The 19,888-nt window shown below is 38.6% G+C and overlaps 1 protein-coding gene across 16 annotated transcripts in view; it reads right to left on the bottom strand.

Moving 5' to 3' along the window:
• Positions 1-701: 701 nt before the first annotated feature.
• RNF38 (ring finger protein 38) overlaps positions 702-19,888 on the bottom strand; it is a 129,260-nt gene continuing 110,073 nt past the window's right edge. For all 16 annotated transcript variants that reach the window (XM_069576163.1, XM_069576161.1, XM_069576164.1 and 13 more), the window contains 3 exons: positions 16,567-16,688; positions 5,395-5,494; positions 702-4,138 (listed from right to left, as the gene is read on the bottom strand). In XM_069576163.1, the coding sequence (XP_069432264.1) occupies positions 4,076-4,138; positions 5,395-5,494; positions 16,567-16,688 (285 nt within the window). In that variant the 3' untranslated portion in view covers positions 702-4,075. The remainder of the gene's footprint in view (positions 4,139-5,394; positions 5,495-16,566; positions 16,689-19,888) is intronic.

Here is a 19,888-nt window from a genome sequence, read left to right as displayed (position 1 = left end):
GACATTCACAGTTCAAATGCAAACATTCTTTCAAGTATGCTGGAAAACTGAGGGACACAATCAGTGACCCTGATTGGTCACTTTTCTGAATGCTTCTGTCAAGGAAGTACTGCTTCCTCAAAGAGGGAGAACTGGGTTCTATCACTTAGCCTCATTCTTTTTGGCATTCTATTTCCACTTTCAGCATGTAATAATATATAAAGTAGATGGCTTTACTCTCTTCCTTTTTTGGTCAAAGGAAAGCAATTACACAAACACGTATGGAAAATGATGAGCTCCTCTTTCCATATTCTGTGGACAAGTTAGACATAACATACTATAGCTAATGTGAACCAATCTGCCCAACTATCTTTTGCATCTTATGGTTGACACAAATAGAAAGAACTCCAGGCACCCACTTAATGTAACTTTACTGTTCAATGAGCCTATACCATGTCCATGTGCCTACACTCAAGCTATCTTCTTGGCCTTTTTAAAGATATAAATATGTGCCACATGAGTTATAAAGCAAGCTGCTTTTATGTTTCTAAGTTGTTGACACAAACACAGAAACAAAACCTGAATTACTGCCTCAAAGTTAAGTTTGGCTGCTAGGAGCTCAAGAGCTCTATCTTCCTGCTGGAAGTCCCCTACATCCCTCCCTCCAAACACACATGACCCCTACCCTTCCCTAACACAGTAACACCAAACACAACCCAATGTTTTAAGTGTACATCATACATTTATTACCAACAACCCTCTCAACTCCAAAATTGGGCACAGGGATTAAAAATAAAAATTCATTGCACTACTTAGTAAAGCATTACTAGTAACTTTCATAAAAAATGTACAAACTTTGTTAAAAATTTATCAAGCCTTCAAATGATTTGGTTACAGATATTTATAATACGTACATTTAAAACTATATGTTAACTGATACAATGGAGTATGATTTGAGGAAATGACTCAGCAAATGATTCCAAAATATACCCCTGTGAGCTTTCCATAATCTGAAACAAACAGCAAAATGAGGTAACCAAATGTACCAACAGGGGGAAAATAGCTTTCTAATAAAGGCCTAAAGATATCTGTGAAAAATATTCTCATAAGTGAGTTGGTAGATCTCATTTAAAATATTATAAGAGGCCCAAATATAAGAATCTTAACAAATCACATTTCAGAGAGTGTATAAAATCTAAATAGGCTTTCACATTTTCTAGATTTTGCTTGAAAAAATTCAGGACAGAAAATCCTAATGAGATCTTGATACCTGGAGGCCTTGTTTTTTGTTTTTTTCTTTTTGGGGAAGAGGGGGTGCTAAAAACAAACAAAGGTGGTATTTCATGCAAAGGAAAACAAAAAAAACCACAGCAGAGTTAAGGTGGTAAAGCCAATATTGTTTTAGGAGGAAAGGGGAAGAAGGCAAGAAACCAACATCTGCCTGCTATCTGGTGCATCACCTAAGGAGTCAACAGCTGGGTACAAATCAACTGTTCTTTCTCTTCTGCTAGCCACACAGTTGCTAAATGTGGCTAGGTTGAGCTGGTTTGGAACACATGCATGTACGCTCCTAACACACACTAACTACTTAATAAGCAAATCTGCACACATCTCTAAGAGCCCCATGCGAAGAAAAGACATTCCCAAAGAGAAATCAGCCACAAGAGTGCAACAATTCTGGATTTTACCAAAATAGACCCTGCTGCCTCCTAAATTGCCAACGGCCTCTCAAAAATTTAATGGAAAAGGGGTAGTATGACAAGAATTCACCATCCCAGAGAGGGAAGAAAGAGCTACTTTTCCTAGTCATTAGTACAGTGTGCCTTGTTAATTAAGTATCTATATAAATTAGAAAAAGTGCTTTACTTGCATGCTTCAATAAAATGAATACTGAGTGTAGTAATGTTATGTTAGATCTGTACAGATATAAATTTTTTGCAGCTATATAAAAGAGTCTATGTATAAGATGGGCTTTTGCCATTTTAAACATGATTTTTAATTAAAAAAAATAAAGATTAAACTATACGTGATTTGTAATGTAGTTGATTATTACGCCAGTAATTTTGGTCTTTAACACACTTTATTCATTAGGAACAGGTAGGGAATACTCTAATGATTTAAAAGTAACATGTGCATTTTACCACTGTTTAGATGTATTTCTGATGCACTGACAAATACAGGGGCAAACAAAGTATGCAAAATCCTACTTGTAGGACTAGATAGAGGCAACAGTGTCTGAAAAAGGGCAAAATTGTGCTTCTGTGTGAATTGACTTTACTGAACTCTAAGCTGTGATGAGCTTATAGTCTTCAAGGGAAGGCAAGTAGCATGGCAGTAACAAGTAGTTAACACTGTCTGAGTAGAAAACGGACACAGAGCCAAATGAAAGCTGAGGTTGGCAGCAAGTCATCACAGTCCTGACTGGAGAATTGCAGCTTGTGCTACTGCAAACAGAACAAGGACATCAACTGCAGGAAAAGGCAGACAATGGTGAAGACACTAGAAGAATGAGAGGGGAATTCAAACACTGCTAGAAAAATGACTTGAAACGATCTGAATTATGCTCAAGGAACCTATTAAAAAAACAAAGAAACCCACACAGCTATGTATTCTTTTCAGAGCAACTAAATGCAGGTCAATTCCTGTTTTACAGCATTATTTTTTATACAAAAATCAAATCTTCATTTATACTGCAAGTATTCTGGACACCTGTGATATTAATTTTTTTCTCATTCAACAAAAAAGAAAAGTGATAAAACATCAAAGCACACCAGGTCTAAGGAGCTCGAGCTGTCACAGCACTTGATCCATCCTGGAAATGAGGGTTTCAATGAGAAGCACGTTTACTGAGGGGAGAACTAGACAACTTTCAGAACTGGAGTTTGGCAGAACAGAAACACAGTTTTCTTAAAACAATTTAGTTGCCTATGGGAGCTTGAACAAATAACATATCAGAAGTCAAGCTGAGTTAACAGATTTTTTTCTGGTGGAAGTAGAGGAGGTGAGACTTCATGGGACCAGTGGTATTCTTAGAAATATATTACTCAAATATCTTCAGAATAGACTACAAACCTAAACATTAAAAGAAAAAAAAAATCACAAGCACATCCGGCTAAGAAGCTTACTGAAAATGTAAAGGAAAACCAAGAGAGTATCAACATTCAAATCATTGATTGAAATGCTAATATTGCTAACTGATGATGTATGATATTGCACCTTCTTTTTGGAAACAGCAAGTTGGAGATTTAAAAATTTCTTTTTCACGACAAAAATCAAAATTTCAGGTTCATGGAGTGAGAATCTATTACACTTTTTCCTTAAGTGACCCAGTTGGGACCACCAACAAAGAGAAGGTGACAGCTGCCTGAAGCAAAGGAAGAAGGCTTTTCTCATTCCATTCACTGGGAGGGAGGGGGATGGAGTATTCAATGCTTATAGTTGATGCACCCTTAGCAATCAGTGTGCAACAGCAAACACAAGGGGAAAAACCAGTGTACAGTACTAGTGCTGTTTAAATAACACACCAGATTATACATTGCAGCATAATTAAAACTACACACACATTCTTGGTACATGCTGGTATATAGGATCTCACACACACGTTAGCTACCATGCCCTCTCACAAGTAGTTTCACACGTTCTCTCTCTCACACGCACACAGACACATTTACCATCAACAGTCATACGCTGCACTCATCTCCACTCACAGTTTCTGAAGGCTCTATATAAGGTAGATTGCTATATCATCTGGAGCTACCACTTTTTATGAAAGCACATGCTAAAAGATCACGTCCACTGTAATCTTGCAGCAACACTCGGAATGATCACACAAAAACCAGGGAATGTTAGTGCACACACAAAATTAAGCTAAAGAAAAAGTCTTTGGAGTTCCAATCACACGGTTAGTATAACAATCCCATAATTGTGAAGACTAATTGTAAGCTTTTATAGTTGATTAAGTCACACAGTGCAAAGAAAGGTCCATTGACCCTTTTGGTAAAGGGAGGGCTGGAAGCCACACAGATTAAGTTCAATGGATAGTCCGTATATACATGTGATGAGGAACACCCAAACTAAATTTGTGCTCTTAGGTTGGTCATTCTGAATCCCGATGCACTTCTGAAGCATCAGCTCGGCAGATTGGGCAAGTACGATTTGCCTAAAACAAAAAAGAGAGCACTTGTCTGAATTTTGACTTATACTGTGAAACATATTAAAAGCAACAGAGCTATTTTACTTTCCACATAGTTTTTACATTCTTTGTTCCTTTAAGAAAGTACAATTATTTAATCTCTTAAAAATACTCCACAAACCTCTAAAACAATAATAGCCTATGAATAATTCTTTATTCGGTTTAACATAGATAAGACTATCCATCACCACTTCAGACAAATATAATAACTGGCTTAAAATTAAAACTCCATCTCAACAAATGGCACTACCATTCGTTGTGCTGCTAAAATCAGAAACATAAGCAACACCTGCTCTCATGTTCTACAAAGCATTTTTTATCAAATGCTCTCATTTCTACATTATGATAGCTCTTGAGTCAAGTACTCTTCTTTTCATCCAGCTTCTACTATTTGTTCTCCATCTGGCCCAGTATGTCCTTATTTCATCAGCCTCCTCTATTACCTTCTCCAGAGTAGCCGTGATCTTTCTAAAACGTGCGTTCAGGATCCAATCCAAACTCTCGCACACTCCACAGTGACTTCGCAAAAAGCTGACTCCTGGTTTTACTTCTGAATCCCCTTCTCTTGCTACTCTCCCTCACACTCTAGCCATCAGCCACATGGAACCCATGCTTTTCCGGTCATCCTGTTCTCACGTGTCAGGGCTATGCATATATAATAAGTTCCGTTTTCTAGAAAGCTTAGATTCTTTACCTTTAGGATTCAGTTTGGACAAAACTAGGTACCGTTAATCTGCTCATATGGAAGACTGATTCTATTTTAACTCATCTGTCTTCCTCACCAACTGTCAAGTTATCTAAGCCAGTATTATCATCTCCTACTCAGAATAATCTAAAACAAACCAACCCTAAAGTTGACTTAAGATATTTTACTGTATCACATTTTCATCCTACTATTAAAAAAAATTTTTTTGGCTACATCCCACGGCATGTGTTTAGCTCTCCAACCAGGGATTGAACCTGCGCCCCCTGCATTGGAAGGCAATCTTAACCCTGGACTTCCAGTGAAGTCCCTTTATCCTAATATTAAAGTCCTTGAAATAATTTCACTCTGGCATACTATCAGAATTTGTGTCTTCGGAATTTCCCTCCCATATACACAAAGGAGAAAATGGTCAGAATTATCAAAGCTGTGTTTCAATTTAATCACCCTCCACCAAACCACAGACTATGATCAGTAGGAGAAAATTCAATGTCATTCTTTTCAGATGCCATCATTTTACCTTAAGCCATTTGTCGACACACTTGGCATGGAACTCATGGTTACAGGGTAAAACTCTAAGTAGCTGCCTTGACTCAAAATCACACATGCATACTACACACCTGAAATAAACCAGAAAGATTGTTTAACCATAAAACCAAGTAGTTTCTATTTTGTTACAACTATAGAAACCATAAAGCCATTTACTATCTCACTTATCAAAATACCATCTAAATTTTAAAACTAAAATAATCTATCAAATACCTTTAAACAAGCATGATGTTAAGACATTTAGTAAGAGTGTTTTGTTTTGCTTAGTGAGAGATCATCAAGAAAATTTCTGGTTTAACATCCAACCCAGCCGTAATACCGAAGCTACTATTATATTCAACAGTGTTGAAACAGCTTGACGTTCATATGCAAAAGAATGTAGTTGGACTCCTACCTCACACAATATATGAAATTAACTAAAAAATGAAAAACCATTAAATGTAAGAGCTAAAAACTATTCAGCTCTTAAAGAAAATACAAGTGTAGATCTTCATGACCTTGGAATAGGCAGTTCAGTTCCATTCAGTCGCTCAGTCGTGTCCAACTCTTTGTGACCCCATGGATTGCAACACACCAGGTCTCTCTGTCCATCACCAACTCCCAGAGTTTACTCAAACTCATGCCCATTGAGTCGGTGATGCCATCCAACCATCTCATCTTCTGTCGTCCCCTTCTCCTCCTGCCTTCAATCTTTCCCAGCATCAGGGTCTTTTCCAATGAGTCAGTTCTTAACATCAGCTGGCCAAAGTATTGGAGTTTCAGCTTTAGCATCAGTTCTTCCAACGAATATTCAGGACTGATTTCCTTTAGGATGGACAGGCTGAATCTCCTTGCTGTCCAAGGAACTCTCAAGAGTCTTCTCCAACACCACAGTTCAAAAGCATCAATTCTTTGGTGCTCAGCCTTCTTTATGGTCAACTTTGACATCCATACATGACTTCTGGAAAAACCATAGCTTTGACTAGACGGATCTTTGTTGGCAAAGTAATGTCTCTGCTTTTGAATAAGCTTTCTAGGTTGGTCATAACTTTTCTTCCAAGGAGCAAGCGTCTTTAACTTCATGGCTGCAGTCACCATCTGCAGTGATTTTGAAGGCCCCCAAAATAAAGTCTCTCATGGTTTCCACTGTTTCACCATCTACTTGACATGAAATGATGGGACCAGATGCCATGATCTTCGTTTTCTGAATGTTGAGCATTAAGCCAACTTTTTCACTCTCCTCTTTCATTTTCATCAAGAGGCTCTTTAATTCTTCTTCACTTTCTGCCATAAGGGTGGTGTTATCAGCGTACCTGGGGTTATTGATACTTCTGGCAATCTTGATTCCAGCTTGTGCTTCATCCAGCCCAGCGTTTCTCATGATATACTCTGCATATAAGTTAAATAAGCAGGGTGACAATATACAGCCTTGACATACTCCTTTCCTGATTTGGAAGCAGTCTGTTGTTCCATGTCCAGTTCTAACTATTCCTTCCTGACCTGCATACAGATTTCTCAGGAGGCAGCTCAGGTGGTCTGGTAGTCCCATCTCTTGAAGAATTTTACACAGTTTGTTGTGATCCACACAGTCAAAGGCTTTCGTGCAGTCAATAAAGCAGAAGTAATGGTTTTCTGGAACTCTCTTGCCTTTTCAATAATCCAACAGATGTTGGCAATTTGATCTCTGGTTCCTCTGCCTTTTCTAAATCCATCTTGAACATCTGGAAGTTCACGGTCCATGTACTGTTGAAGCCTGGCTTGGAGAATTTTGAGCATTACTTTACTAGCATGTGAGATGAGTGCAATTGTGTGGTAGTTTGAGCATTTTTTGCCATTGTCTTTCTTTGGGATTAGAATGAAAACTGACCTTTCTCTAGTCTTGTGGCCACTGCTGAGTTTTCCAAACTTGCTGACATACTGAGTGCAGCACTTTCACACCATCTTCTTTTAAGATTTGAAATAGCTCAGCTGGAATTCCATCACCTCCACTAGCTTTGTTCGTAGTGAAAGACCCACTTGACTTCACATTCCAGGATGTCTGGCTCTAGGTGAGTGATCACACCATTGTGACTATCTGGGTCGTGAAGATCGTTTTTGTACAGCTCTTCTGTGTATTCTTGCAACCTCTTCTTAATATCTTCTGCTTCTGTTAGGTCCCTACCATTTCTGTCCTTTATTGAGTCCATCTTTGCATGAAATGTTCCCTTGGTATCTCTAATTTTCTTGACAAGATCTCTAGTCTCTCCCATTCTATTGTTCAAAAGCGTAAGAAACAACAACTAAAACAGGCAGATAAATTGAACTTTATCCTTTAAAATAAAGGGGGGTACTAAAGATGCTTTATAAATCTAGAGTGAAAAGACAACCAACTCACAGAATTACATATATTTTTGAAAATCATGTGTCTTACAAGAACCTATATATATAAAATATAAGTAACTCCTACAACTCAATAAAAAAACAAATGTGAACACACATTTCTCCAAAGAAGATACATAAATGGCCAGTAAGTATAGTAAGAGCTCAACATCACTAGCCCAGCTGGAAAATGAAAACCAAAACCTTAAGAGATAACACTTCACTCCCACTAGGGCTGCTAAAATCAAGACAGACAATAAAAAGCACTGGTGAGGATGTGGAGAAAAGGAAACTTCTGTACACTGCTGGTGGGAATGTAAAACGGTGTGGCCCATTAGGAATGAAATGATACAAGCTACAATATGGTGGTCCTTGAAAACATTATGCTAAATCAAAGAAGCCAGACCCAAAAGACCCCATGTTATATTGGTTCCATTTATATGAAATGTCGAGAACAGGCCAATCTATAGAGATAAAAGTTAATTAGTGGGGGGCTGAGTCAGGGCTTTGGAGGGTTGGGGAGAAATGGAGAGTGGCTATTAATTGATAAGGTATTTCTACTAGGGATGATGAAAATGATATCAATTTGACTGTGATGATGGTTGCAAAACTTTTATTAATATACTTAAAAACCACTAGATTGTACACTTTATTTTTAATATTATTTTAATTGGAGGTTAATTACTTTACAATATTGTATTGGTTTTGCGATACATCAACATGAATCCACCACAGGTATACACCTGTTCCCCATCCTGAACCCCCCTCCCTCCTCCCTCTCCGTACCATCCCTCTGGGTCGTCCCAGTGCACCAGCCCCAAGCATCCAGTATCATGCATTGAACCTGGACTGGCAATTCATTTCATATATGATATTATACATGTTTCAATGCCATTCTCCCAAATCATCCCACCCTCTCCTTCTCCCACAGAGTCCAAAAGACTGTTCTACACATCTGTGTCTCTTGCTGTCTCGCACACAGGGTTATCATTACTATCTTTCTAAATTCCATATATATGCATTAGTATACTGTATTGGTGTTTTTCTTTCTGGCTTACTTCACTCTGTATAATAGGCTCCAGTTTCATCCACCTCATTAGAACTGATTCAAATATATTCTTTTTAATGGCTGAGTAATACTCCATTGTGTATATGTACCACAGCTTTCTTATCCATTCATCTGCTGATGGACATCTAGGTTGCTTCCATGTCCTGGCTATTATAAACAGTGCTGCAATGAACACTGAGTGCTGCAATGAACATTGGGGTACACACGTGTCTCTTTCAATTCTGGTTTCCTCAGTGTGTATGCCCAGCAGTGGGATTGCTGGGTCATAAGGCAGTTCTATTTCCAGTTTTTTAAGGAATCTCTACACTGTTCTCGATAGTGGCTGTACTAGTTTGCGTTCCCACCAACAGTGTAAGAGGGTTCCCTTTTCTCCACACCCTCTCCAGCATTTATTGCTTGTAGACTTTTGGATCGCAGCCATTCTGACTGGTGTGAAATGGTACCTCATTGTGGTTTTGATTTGCATTTCTCTGATAATGAGTGATGTTGAGGATCTTTTCGTGTGATTGTTAGCCATCTGTATGTCTTCTTTGGAGAAATGTCTAGTTCTTTGGCCCATTTTTTGATTGGGTGGTTTATTTTTCTGGAATTGAGCTGGAGGACTTGCTTGTGTATTTTTGAGATTAGCTGTTTGTCAGTTGCTTCATTTGCTATTATTTTCTCTCATTCCAAAGGCTGTCATTTCACCTTGCTTATAGTTTCCTTTGTTGTGCAGAAGCTTTTAAGTTTAATTAGGTCCCATTTGTTTATTTTTGCGTTTATTTCCAATATTCTGGGAGGTGGGTCATAGAGGATCCTGCTGTGATTTACGTCAGAGAGTGTTTTGCCTATGTTCTCCTCCAGGAGTTTTATAGTTTCTGGTCTTACATTTAGATCTTTAATCCATTTTGAGTTCATTTTTGTGTATGGTGTTAGAAAGTGTTCTAGTTTCATTTTTTAACAAGTGGTTGACTACTTTTCCCAGCACCACTTGTTAAAGAGATTGTCTTTAATCCATTGTATATTCTTGCCTCCTTTGTCAAAGATAAGGTGTCCATAGGTGTGTAGATTTGTCTCTGGGCTTTTTATTTTGTTCCATTGATCTGTATTTCTGTCTTTGTGCCAGTACCATACTGTCTTGATGACTGTGGCTTTGTAGTACAGCCTGAAGTCAGGCAGGTTGATTCCTCCAGTTCCATTCTTCTTTCTCAAGATTGCTTTGGCTATTCGAGGTTTTTTGTATTTCCATACAAATTGTGAAATTATTTGTTCTAGCTATATGAAAAATACCATTGGGAGCTTGATAGGGATTGCATTGAATCTATAGATTGCTTTGGGTAGTATACTCATTTTCACTATATTGATTCTTCCAATCCATGAACACGGTATATTTCCCCATCTATTAGTGTCCTCTTTGATTTCTTTCACCAGTGTTATAGTTTTCTATATATAGGTCTTTAGTTTCTTTAGGTAGATATATTCCTAAATATTTTATTCTTTTCATTGCAATGGTGAATGGAATTGTTTCCTTCTCATTCTATTTTCTCATTATTAGTGTATAGGAATGCAAGGGATTTCTGTGTGTTGATTTTATATCCAGCAACTTTACTATATTCATTGATTAGCTCTAGTAATTTTCTGGTGGAGTCTTTAGGGTTTTCTATGTAGAGGATCATGTCATCTGCAAACAGTGAGAGTTTTACTTCTTTTCCAATTTGGATTCCTTTTATTTTTTTTGGCTCTGATTGCTGTGGCCAAAACTTCCAGAACTATGTTGAATAGTAGTGGTGAAAGTGGGCACCCTTGTCTTGTTCCTGACTTTAGGGGAAATGCTTTCAATTTTTCACCATTGAGGATAACGTTTGGTGTGGGTTTGTCACATATAGCTTTTATTATGTTGAAGTATGTTCCTTCTATTCCTGCTTTCTGGAGAGTTTTTAATCATAAATGGATGTTGAATTTTGTCAAAGGCTTTCTCTACATCTATTGAGGTAATCATATGGATTTTATTTTTCAATTTGTTAACGTGGTGTATTACGTTGACTGATTTGTGGATATTGAAGAATCCTTGCATCCCTGGGATAAAGCCCACTTGGTCATGGTGTATGATCTTTTTAACGTGTTGTTGGATTCTGATTGCTAGAATTTTGTTAAGGATTTTTGCATCTATGTTCATCAGTGATATTGGCCTGTGGTTTTCTTTTTTTGTGGCATCTTTTTCAGGTTTTGGTATTAGGGTGATGGTGGCTTCATAGAATGAGTTTGGAAGTTTACCTTCCCCTACAATTTTCTGGAAGAGTTTGAGTAGGATAGGTGTTAGCTCTTCTCTAAATTTTTGGTAGAATTCAGCTGTGAAGCTGTCTGGACCTGGGCTTTTGTTTGCTGGAAGGTTTCTGATTACAGTTTCAATTTCTGTGCTTGTGATGGGTCTGTTAAGATTTTCTATTTCTTCCTGGTTCAGTTTTGGAAAGTTGTACTTTTCTAAGAATTTGTCCATTTCTTCCACGTTGTCCATTTTATTGGCATATAATTGCTGATAGTAGTCTCTTATGATCCTTTGTATTTCTGTGTTGTCTGTTGTGATCTCTCCATTTTCATTTCTAATTTTATTGATTTTTCTCCCTTTGTTTCTTGATGAGTCTGGCTAATGGTTTGTCAATTTTATTTATCCTTTCAAAGAACCAGCTTTTGGCTTTGTTGATTTTTGCTATGGTCTCTTTTCTTTCTTTTGCATTTATTTCTGCCCTAATTTTTAAGATTTCTTTCCTTCTACTAACCCTGGGTTCTTCATTTCTTCCTTTTCTAGTTGCTTTACGTTATTTATCTGACTTCTTTGTTTCTTGAGATATGCCTGTATTGCTATGAACTTTCCCCTTAGCATGGCTTTTATAGTATCCCACAGGTTTTTGGTTGTTTTCATTTTCATTCGTTTCTATGCATATTTTGATTTCTTTTTTGATTTCTTCTGTGATTTGTTGGTTATTCAGCAGCGTGTTGTTCAGCCTCCATATGGTGGAATTTTCAATAGTTTTTCTCCTGTAATTGAGATCTAATCTTACTGCATTGTGGTCAGAAACAATGCTTGGAATGATTTCAATTTTTTTGAATTTACCAAGGCTAGATTTATGGCCCAGGATGTGATCTATTCTGGAGAAGGTTCTGTGTGCACTTGAGAAAAGGGTGAAGTTTATTGTCTTGTGGTGAAATGTCCTATAGCTATCAATTAGGTCTAACTGGTCTATTGTATCATTTAAAGTTTGTGTTTCCTTGTTAGTTTTCTGTTTAGTTGATCTATCCGTAAGTGTGAGTGGGGTAATTAAAGTCTCCCACTATTATTGTTATTGTTAATTTCCCCTTTCATACTTGTTAGCATTTGTCTTACATATTGTGGTGCTCTTATGTTGGGTGCATATATATTTATAATTGTTATATCTTCTTGGATTGATCCTTTGAACATTATGTAGTGGCCTTGTCTTTTTTCACAGCCTTTGTTTTAAAGTCTACTTTATGATATGAGTATTGCTACTCCTACTTTCTTTTGGTCTCTATTTGCATGGAATATATTTTTCCAGCCCTTCTTTCAGTCTGTATGTGTCCCCTGTTGTGAGGTGGGTCTCTTGTAGACAACATATATAGGGGTCTTGTTTTGGTATCCATTCAGCCAGTCTTTGTCTTTTGGTTGGGGCATTCAACCCATTTACATTTAAGGTAATTATTGATAAGTATGATCCCGTTGCCATTTACTTTATTGTTTTGGGTTGGAGTTTATACACCCTTTTTGTGTTTCCTGTCTAGAGAAGATCCTTTAGCATTTGTTGGAGAGCTGGTTTGGTGGTGCTGATTTCGCTCAGCTTTTGCTTGTCTGTAAAGCTTTTGATTTCTCCTTCATATTTGAATGAAATCCCTGCTGGGTACAGTAATCTGGGCTGTAGGTTATTTTCTATCATCACTTTAAGTATGTCTTGCCATTCCCTCCTGGACTGAAGAGTTTCTATTGAAAGATCAGCTGTTATCCTTATGGGAATCCCCTTGTGTGTTATTTGTTGTTTTTCCCTTGCTGCTTTTAATATTTGTTCTTTGTGTTTGATCTTTGTTAATTTGATTAATATGTGTCTTGGGGTGTTTCACCTTGGGTTTATCCTGTTTGGGACTCTCTGGGTTTCTTGGACTTGGGTGATTATTTCCTTTCCCATTTTAGGGAAGTTTTCAACTATTATCTCCTCAAGTAATTTCTCATGGTCTTTTCTTTTTGTCTTCTTCTAGGACTCCTATGATTTGAATGTTGGGGTGTGTAACACTGTCCTGGAGGTCTCTGAGATTGTCCTCATTTAATTCGTTTTTCTTTTTCCCTCTCTGATTCATTTATTTCTACCATTCTATCTTCTACTTCACTAGTCCTATCTTCTGCCTCTGTTTTTCTACTATTTGTTGCCTCAAGACTTTTTTTGATCTCATTTATTGCATTATTCATTATATATAGACTTTTTTATTTCTTATAGGTCCTTGTTAAAACTTTCTTGCATCTTCCCAATCCTTGTCTCTAGGCTATTTATCTGTGATTCCATTTTTATTTCAAGATTTTGGATCATTTTCACTATCATTATTTGGAATTCTTTATCAGGTAGATTTCCTATCTCTTCCTCTTTGGTTTGGTGGGCATTTATTTTGTTCCTTTAACTGCTGGGTATTCCTCTTTCTCTTCATCTTGTTTATATTTCTGTGTTTGGTGTGGGCTTTCCGTATTCTGGCAGTTTGTGGAGTTATCTTTATTGTGGAGTCTCCTCGTGTACGGGTGGCTTATCAAGGTTTCTTGGTTAGGGAAGCTTGTGTCGGTGTTCTGGTGGGTGGAGCTGGATTTCTTCTCTCTGGAGTGCAATGAAGTGTCCAGTAATGAGTTATGAGATGTCAATGGTTTTGGAGTGACTTTGGGCAGCCTGTATATTGGAGCTCAGGGCTGTGTTCCTGTGTTGCTGGAGAATTTGCATGGTATGTCTTGCTCTGGAATTTGTTGGCCCTTGGGTAGTGCTTGGTTTCAGAGTTGGTATGGAGGCGTTTGATGAGCTCCTGTCAATTAATGTTCCCTGGAGTCAGGAGTTCTCTGGTGTTCTCAGGATTTGGACTTAAGCCTCCTGCTTCTGGTTTTCAGTCTTATTTTTACTTACAGAAGTAGTCTCAAGACTTCTTCTATACAGCACTGTTGATAAAACATCTCGGTTAAAGATGAAAAGTTTCTCCACAGTGAGGGACACCCAGAGAGGTTCATAGAGTTACATGGAGAAGAGAAGAGGGAGGAGGGAGTCAGAGGTGACCCAAATGAGATGAGGTGGAATCGATAGACAAGAGAGCAAGCTAGCCAGTAATCATTTCCTTATGTGCACTCCACAACTGGTCTGCTCAGAGATGTTCACGGAGTTATACAGAGAAGAGAAGAGGAAGGAAGGAGACAGAGGTGGCCAGAAGGATAAAAGGGGGGAATCAAAAGCAGAGAGCCAGATCCAGCTGGTGATCAGTTCCCTAAGTGTTCTCCACCATCTGGAACACACAGAGATTCACAGAGTTGGGTAGAGAAGAGAGGGGGTAGGGAGGAGACACAGGTGACCTGGTGGAGAAAAAGGAGAGTCCAAAGGGGGAGAGAGCAGTCAAGCCAGTAATCTCACTCCCAAGTAAAAATGGGTACTGAAGATTGGGTTCTTAAAGGTACAAAATTGATAACAAATACCAAAAAGCAAAGATTAAAAATCTAGAGTTTGGAATTTCAAAAATACAATATTAAAGAAAAGAAGAAAGAAAAAAAAGTCAAATATATATATATATATGAAGTTTACTTTAAAATACAGGGTCTTTTTTTTGCAAATAGTAGGTTATAAAAGTGAAAATTAAAGGAGTAATAGAGGACTTAAAAGTTAAAAAAAAAAAAAGATCATAAAAATAGTAAAAATATATCTAGGACTTTCTCTGGTGGTGTTGTGGGCAGTGTGGGGTCAGTTCATTTTCGGATAGTTCCTTGGTCCGGCTTATATTTATCGAGATCTATAGGCCCCTTCCTATGTAGTCAGTACTAACAACAGGGTTTTAATCTATTGCACCTGTCACTTTCAAGGCAGTTCCCTCTGTTTTAGCTTCTTCTGTTTGCTGGTCTCTTCAGTGTCTGATTTCCTCCCTGATAAAAAGGGGGAGGTGGTGGACACTTTTTTAGGCTCACTTGTTCAGTCACGCTGTGGGGAGGGAGGGATGCTGCAAACAAATAACACTGGCGGAGTGCTCGCAGTGCCTCAGCCACACTGGGCCTGCCCCCGCTCACGGTGCATGTGCCCTCCCTGCCCACACTGCTCAGGCTCTAGGTTGCTCTGCCGGGAACTGTCCAAGGCTGGCCCTGGGCTGCATGTACCTCCCAGGTCTAAGCCAGTCAGGTTCAGGCACTCGGGCAGTCCTCAAAGGCGCAGACTTGCCTGCGTTTTGTGCCCTTCCCAGGTCCGAGCAGCTCAGGTGATGAGGTGTTTGGCAAGCACGGCCAATGCGACTTACCACCTCCCCCGTCCCTGCCACTCAGTTTGCTGGGTGTACAACTGGCACACCTTCTCAGGCGGATGTTGACTGTCCAGGACCCCAAGATATCTTAGTTAGCAAAGAAGCCTGCTTGCAGTTTGGTAGATAATGTCTCTGTGGGGCTGCGATTGCCCCCCTTCCGGCTCTGGCTGCCTGCCACCGGAGGGGGATGGTCTGCAGCTGGCTAGTTCTGTTCAGTCCTTTGTTTTGTGCGCAGGCCTGGCGGTGTCTTAGGGCTTTTCACATGGTAGCTATCTCACAGTCTGGTTTGCTAGCCCAAGTTAGTTCACTCAGATTGCCCTCGGGGCATTCAGGCCAGATCCTTACTCTAAGCAATGCAGCCCGTGCCTCCCTGCCCAGCCCCCACTTGCTAGTGGCAGGTGCAGGCATCTGCACTGCTTCTCTGCTGGGGGAGTTACCACTGGGCTCGTAATCTGTGGGCTTTAATTATTTATTTATTTTTCCTCCCTGTTATGTTGCCCTCTGTACTTCCAAGGCTTGCCACACTCAGCAGTGAGAGTGTTTCCTGGTTTTTGGAACTTGTCTCTTTGTAAGACTCCCTTCCCGGGACAGAGCTCTGTCCCTACCTCTTTTGTCTCTTTTTTTGTCTTTTATATTTTTTCCTACCTCCTTTCGAAGACAATGGGCTGCTTTTCTGGGTGCCTGATGTCCTCTGCCGGCATTCAGAAGTTGTTTTGTGGAATTTACTCAGCGTTTAAATGTTCTTTTGATGAATTTGTGGGGGAGAAAGTGGTCTCCCCGTCCTATTCCTCTGCCATCTTAGGACCACCCCCTGGATTGTACACTTTACATGCGAACTGTATCTCAGTAGTTGCTATTAAGAAAGATGCTATAATAAGCAGAATCTTTAGGTAAATCCCTCAAATTTTACAGGTATGAGACTTTTCGATCTAATATAAAACATTCTAGAGTTAAAAACCGTAAGATTTGTAGGCAACATAAAAATCCAGAATAGCACTGTCTAGAACATTCTCAGGTGACAGAAACGCCATATACCTATATCTTCTGATATAGCATCACTGGCTAGCACAACTAAAAATTTTAACAGCTATCTTATTGGACAGCACAAGCTTAGACTATGAAAACAGTCATAACTTACCTTCATCAAGTTATCTTTGACTTTCAAGCTTTTATTTCATGAAGGTGGAAAAGGAAATTTAATACAGAAAGATGTCAGAAAAATGTACTTACAAAGTCTGTTCTGACTGGTGGTTGTTAGGATTGAACCGGTAAGAAGGAAGTTGTTCAATATCTGCTTTAGTCAGTCCTCGAGGCTTGGCCTCTCCCAGTCGCTCTGCTAGGTTTAACAGGGCCTACAAAGGAAAAGAAAGACATATCTGCATATCCTCCTTTGAATTTTATATTCCAACATATATATTTCTAAAACTAGCTTTATTATGGATAAAATTGTAAATATATACTGAAGTAGAAAAATAGTATAAAGAAATTAATTCCATATGCCCATTACCCAGGCTCAACAGTTCATGGCTAATTTTATTTCATTTTTCACTGTCCACTCCTACACCCACATTATTTTAAAGAAACCTAAAACATCGTATTTCACCGGTAAAATAGTTCTGCTTTTATGTTTAAGGCAGTCCGTGAACCTCAGTATTTTGGACACTTGAGGCTTGGGTACAGTTCTGTTGTAGGGGGTTGTCCTATGCACTGTAGGATGTTCAGCAGTAACACTCGTCTTTACAATATCTGCAGTGGCTCAGCACTGAAGAATCTGCCTGTAATGCAGGAGCCGCGGATTCAATCCCTGGATCTGGAAGATCCCCTGGAGGAGGGAATGGCAATCCACTCCAGTAGAATCGCATGGACTGAGGAGCCTGGCAAGGAGGATTGCCAAGAGTCAGACATGACTGAAGCAACTTAGCCCATGTGTGATGGTCTATACAAAATTATCTCCAGACTTTGCTAAATACCTTTTAAGGGATAAAACTGTCCCCAGTTTGAGAACCACCAGCACTTTAAAAACTAAATGACTATTTAAAATATAACAACAGTAACAGCATTACACTCTCCAAACTAGTAATTCCTTAATGTTAAATATCTTTGATTGTTTCAATTATTTTCAATACTCTTTGAAATAGTTTATTCAAATTAGGATCCAAATAAACCCATGTTACCAACGCCTGATGTCTCAAGTATCTATTTTTACTCTTATATTTGTTACAGAAACCAGGTCAATGGCCTGCAGAAGTTCCCAGTCTGAATTTTGCTGACTGAACCTCCCCACACCAATTCCTGTGGTTTAATACATTCCTTGTCCCCTCTACTTCCTAAAATTTGGAAGGTTTTACTATTTCCATCATACAGCTCAGCATGTCTTGTTTTTATGTTAGCACTGATGAACACTGCCTAGGATCCATTAATTAAAAATTGTAATATTCTATTACTCTTTATTAGATAAAATGCTTCTTATATTAATCAACTGCCTCATATCAAACTATACTTAGTTGCATAATTTATATGAAATAGGAAGGATAAGACCAACGAATTTATTTTCTATTGTTTTTTTTTTTTTGAAGTATCACTCATGAACTCATGGATTTTAACTCAGGTGCTAAGTTTCAACACATTGTAGCTATTATGTTTATTGATTTTACCCTAGTCCCTCCATTTTCCTGGTTTTCCATAGTTCTAACTGTTCGTTTGCTTTCTATAATCAGGCAGCCATGTACAGGTTGCTTGCCCCACCCCCTCTTTTAAGGCTACCACTGGTTAAGAGAATAGGTAACAAAGAAACATTGATGGACAATGAGAGGAGTAAGTTGAACTTTCTGTAGACTCAATAATCAGTGCTGTAGTAACTGCTGCTACTTCTGGTACAGCTTTGTTTGGAGAAATGGGTCACCTAAAAGACCCTGTCCCCATTCCCCATGCATGCCCCTCAGTGTCTCTAAATGCTAAATAGATGGTAACTTGTTAAATTTTATCGATGCTGACTACAATTAGCTATAAAATTTATGATATAGGTGATATATCTTTTATACCTCTATTTTATATTCTACAGGACACTTAGGTCAACTAATACAATTTATGACTACTATGTTAAGGCCTTATTGGATGGAGAGTAAAATTATATTGAGCCCTTAACAAATCTACATGATCAGAAGGCAAGACAACTGAAGGCAGGACATAATAATTAGGCATAGTTGTATAACACCTATGAGGGCAAGAAGGAGAGAGACTCATACAGACCTGGGGATAGACCAGAAATGCCTATCACAGAGGCAGCGTTAGCTGGGTCTTGAAAGACAGCCATGTGCAAGAAGTGGGCAGAGTTCTTAAGAAGAATCAAGGGGAGTAAAGGCACTGAAGCAAGGATACACAGGAGAGACTCAAAAAATGATGAGTACTCTGGAACAGGGAGTGCTGGAGGCATGCACACTATGCAATAAAACCACAAACAGCAAATACGTTCTTGACTGGATTAAAGTACGACTTTGCAGAAGATTAAACATAGTCAACCCCAAATATAATTCAGAAAGAGACTCTAACGCCAAACACAAAATATTTTTCTTTTACTGGGATGGTATCACAGTTTTTACCACTGATATGTATATGATCTGTTTAACAAGAGAGCTGTCTTGCTTTCAGCAATATGACTTATGATAATTTTAGTACAGAATGCCTAAAGGATCACCAACTCCTTTTCTTACTACTCTGTTCAAAACTAGCATAAACAGTGTAGAAACATAAAATTATTATAGCCCATTTCTCAAGAAATCTGAGACTGGAATCCGAAGGACACTGAAGTGTGACTGTACATGCAGAAAGTAACGTAATAGCATTTTAAAAACGACAAAAGAATATAGCATTTGGCCTGATTTCTTCCACATGCATTAAAAAGGGGGAGGGATGCTGTGAGATTGTGTGTGTCTTTCCTCTCTGTACCCAGATTCCATTTACCTAAAAACAAATAACAAAAAACCTGTTTCAATATTTATATTGTATAGAGATTGAGTGAGGCTGGGCTAAGCAGTAGCCAGCCAGCAGTACCCAGACAAAGTCACACTCACATTCAACATTTCCAGATCCAAACATGTCTTCCAACCCTTTAACTGACCACTGTACTCCAAACCTCAAATAATGTAACAATGTCAACATCATCTACATTAAGTGGTATTGTCTATTTTCCCTGGCATCTTGGAGTCAGCCCTCTTCATGAGCTATTGCAGTCCTTTTGCAGAGCATCTTCTCTGCAACCCTCCCACTCACAACCCTGACAGTACCATAAACCATTCAATGATCAAATCCTGTTGATTCTAGTGTTAAAATGTTTTTCAAAGTGTATTCTCTTCTACTTCAAGTTTTCATAGTTCAGAACTTGCATGGTTTTATAATTTACTATCTGGTAAAAATTGGTTACCCCGCCACCAACTCTGAACCACTTCATCTATTTCTTCATGCTACTAATTCTGACTCTTTAAGACAGCAATCTGATCGATAAACACCAAAATATTTAGTGGCTCCTTCCTCTCATAATATTCAAAATTATGTT

Source organism: Ovis canadensis, chromosome 2, assembly GCF_042477335.2.
Source record: "Ovis canadensis isolate MfBH-ARS-UI-01 breed Bighorn chromosome 2, ARS-UI_OviCan_v2, whole genome shotgun sequence".
NCBI lineage: Eukaryota > Metazoa > Chordata > Mammalia > Artiodactyla > Bovidae > Ovis > Ovis canadensis.
This window is presented reverse-complemented; position numbering and strand designations above follow the sequence as displayed.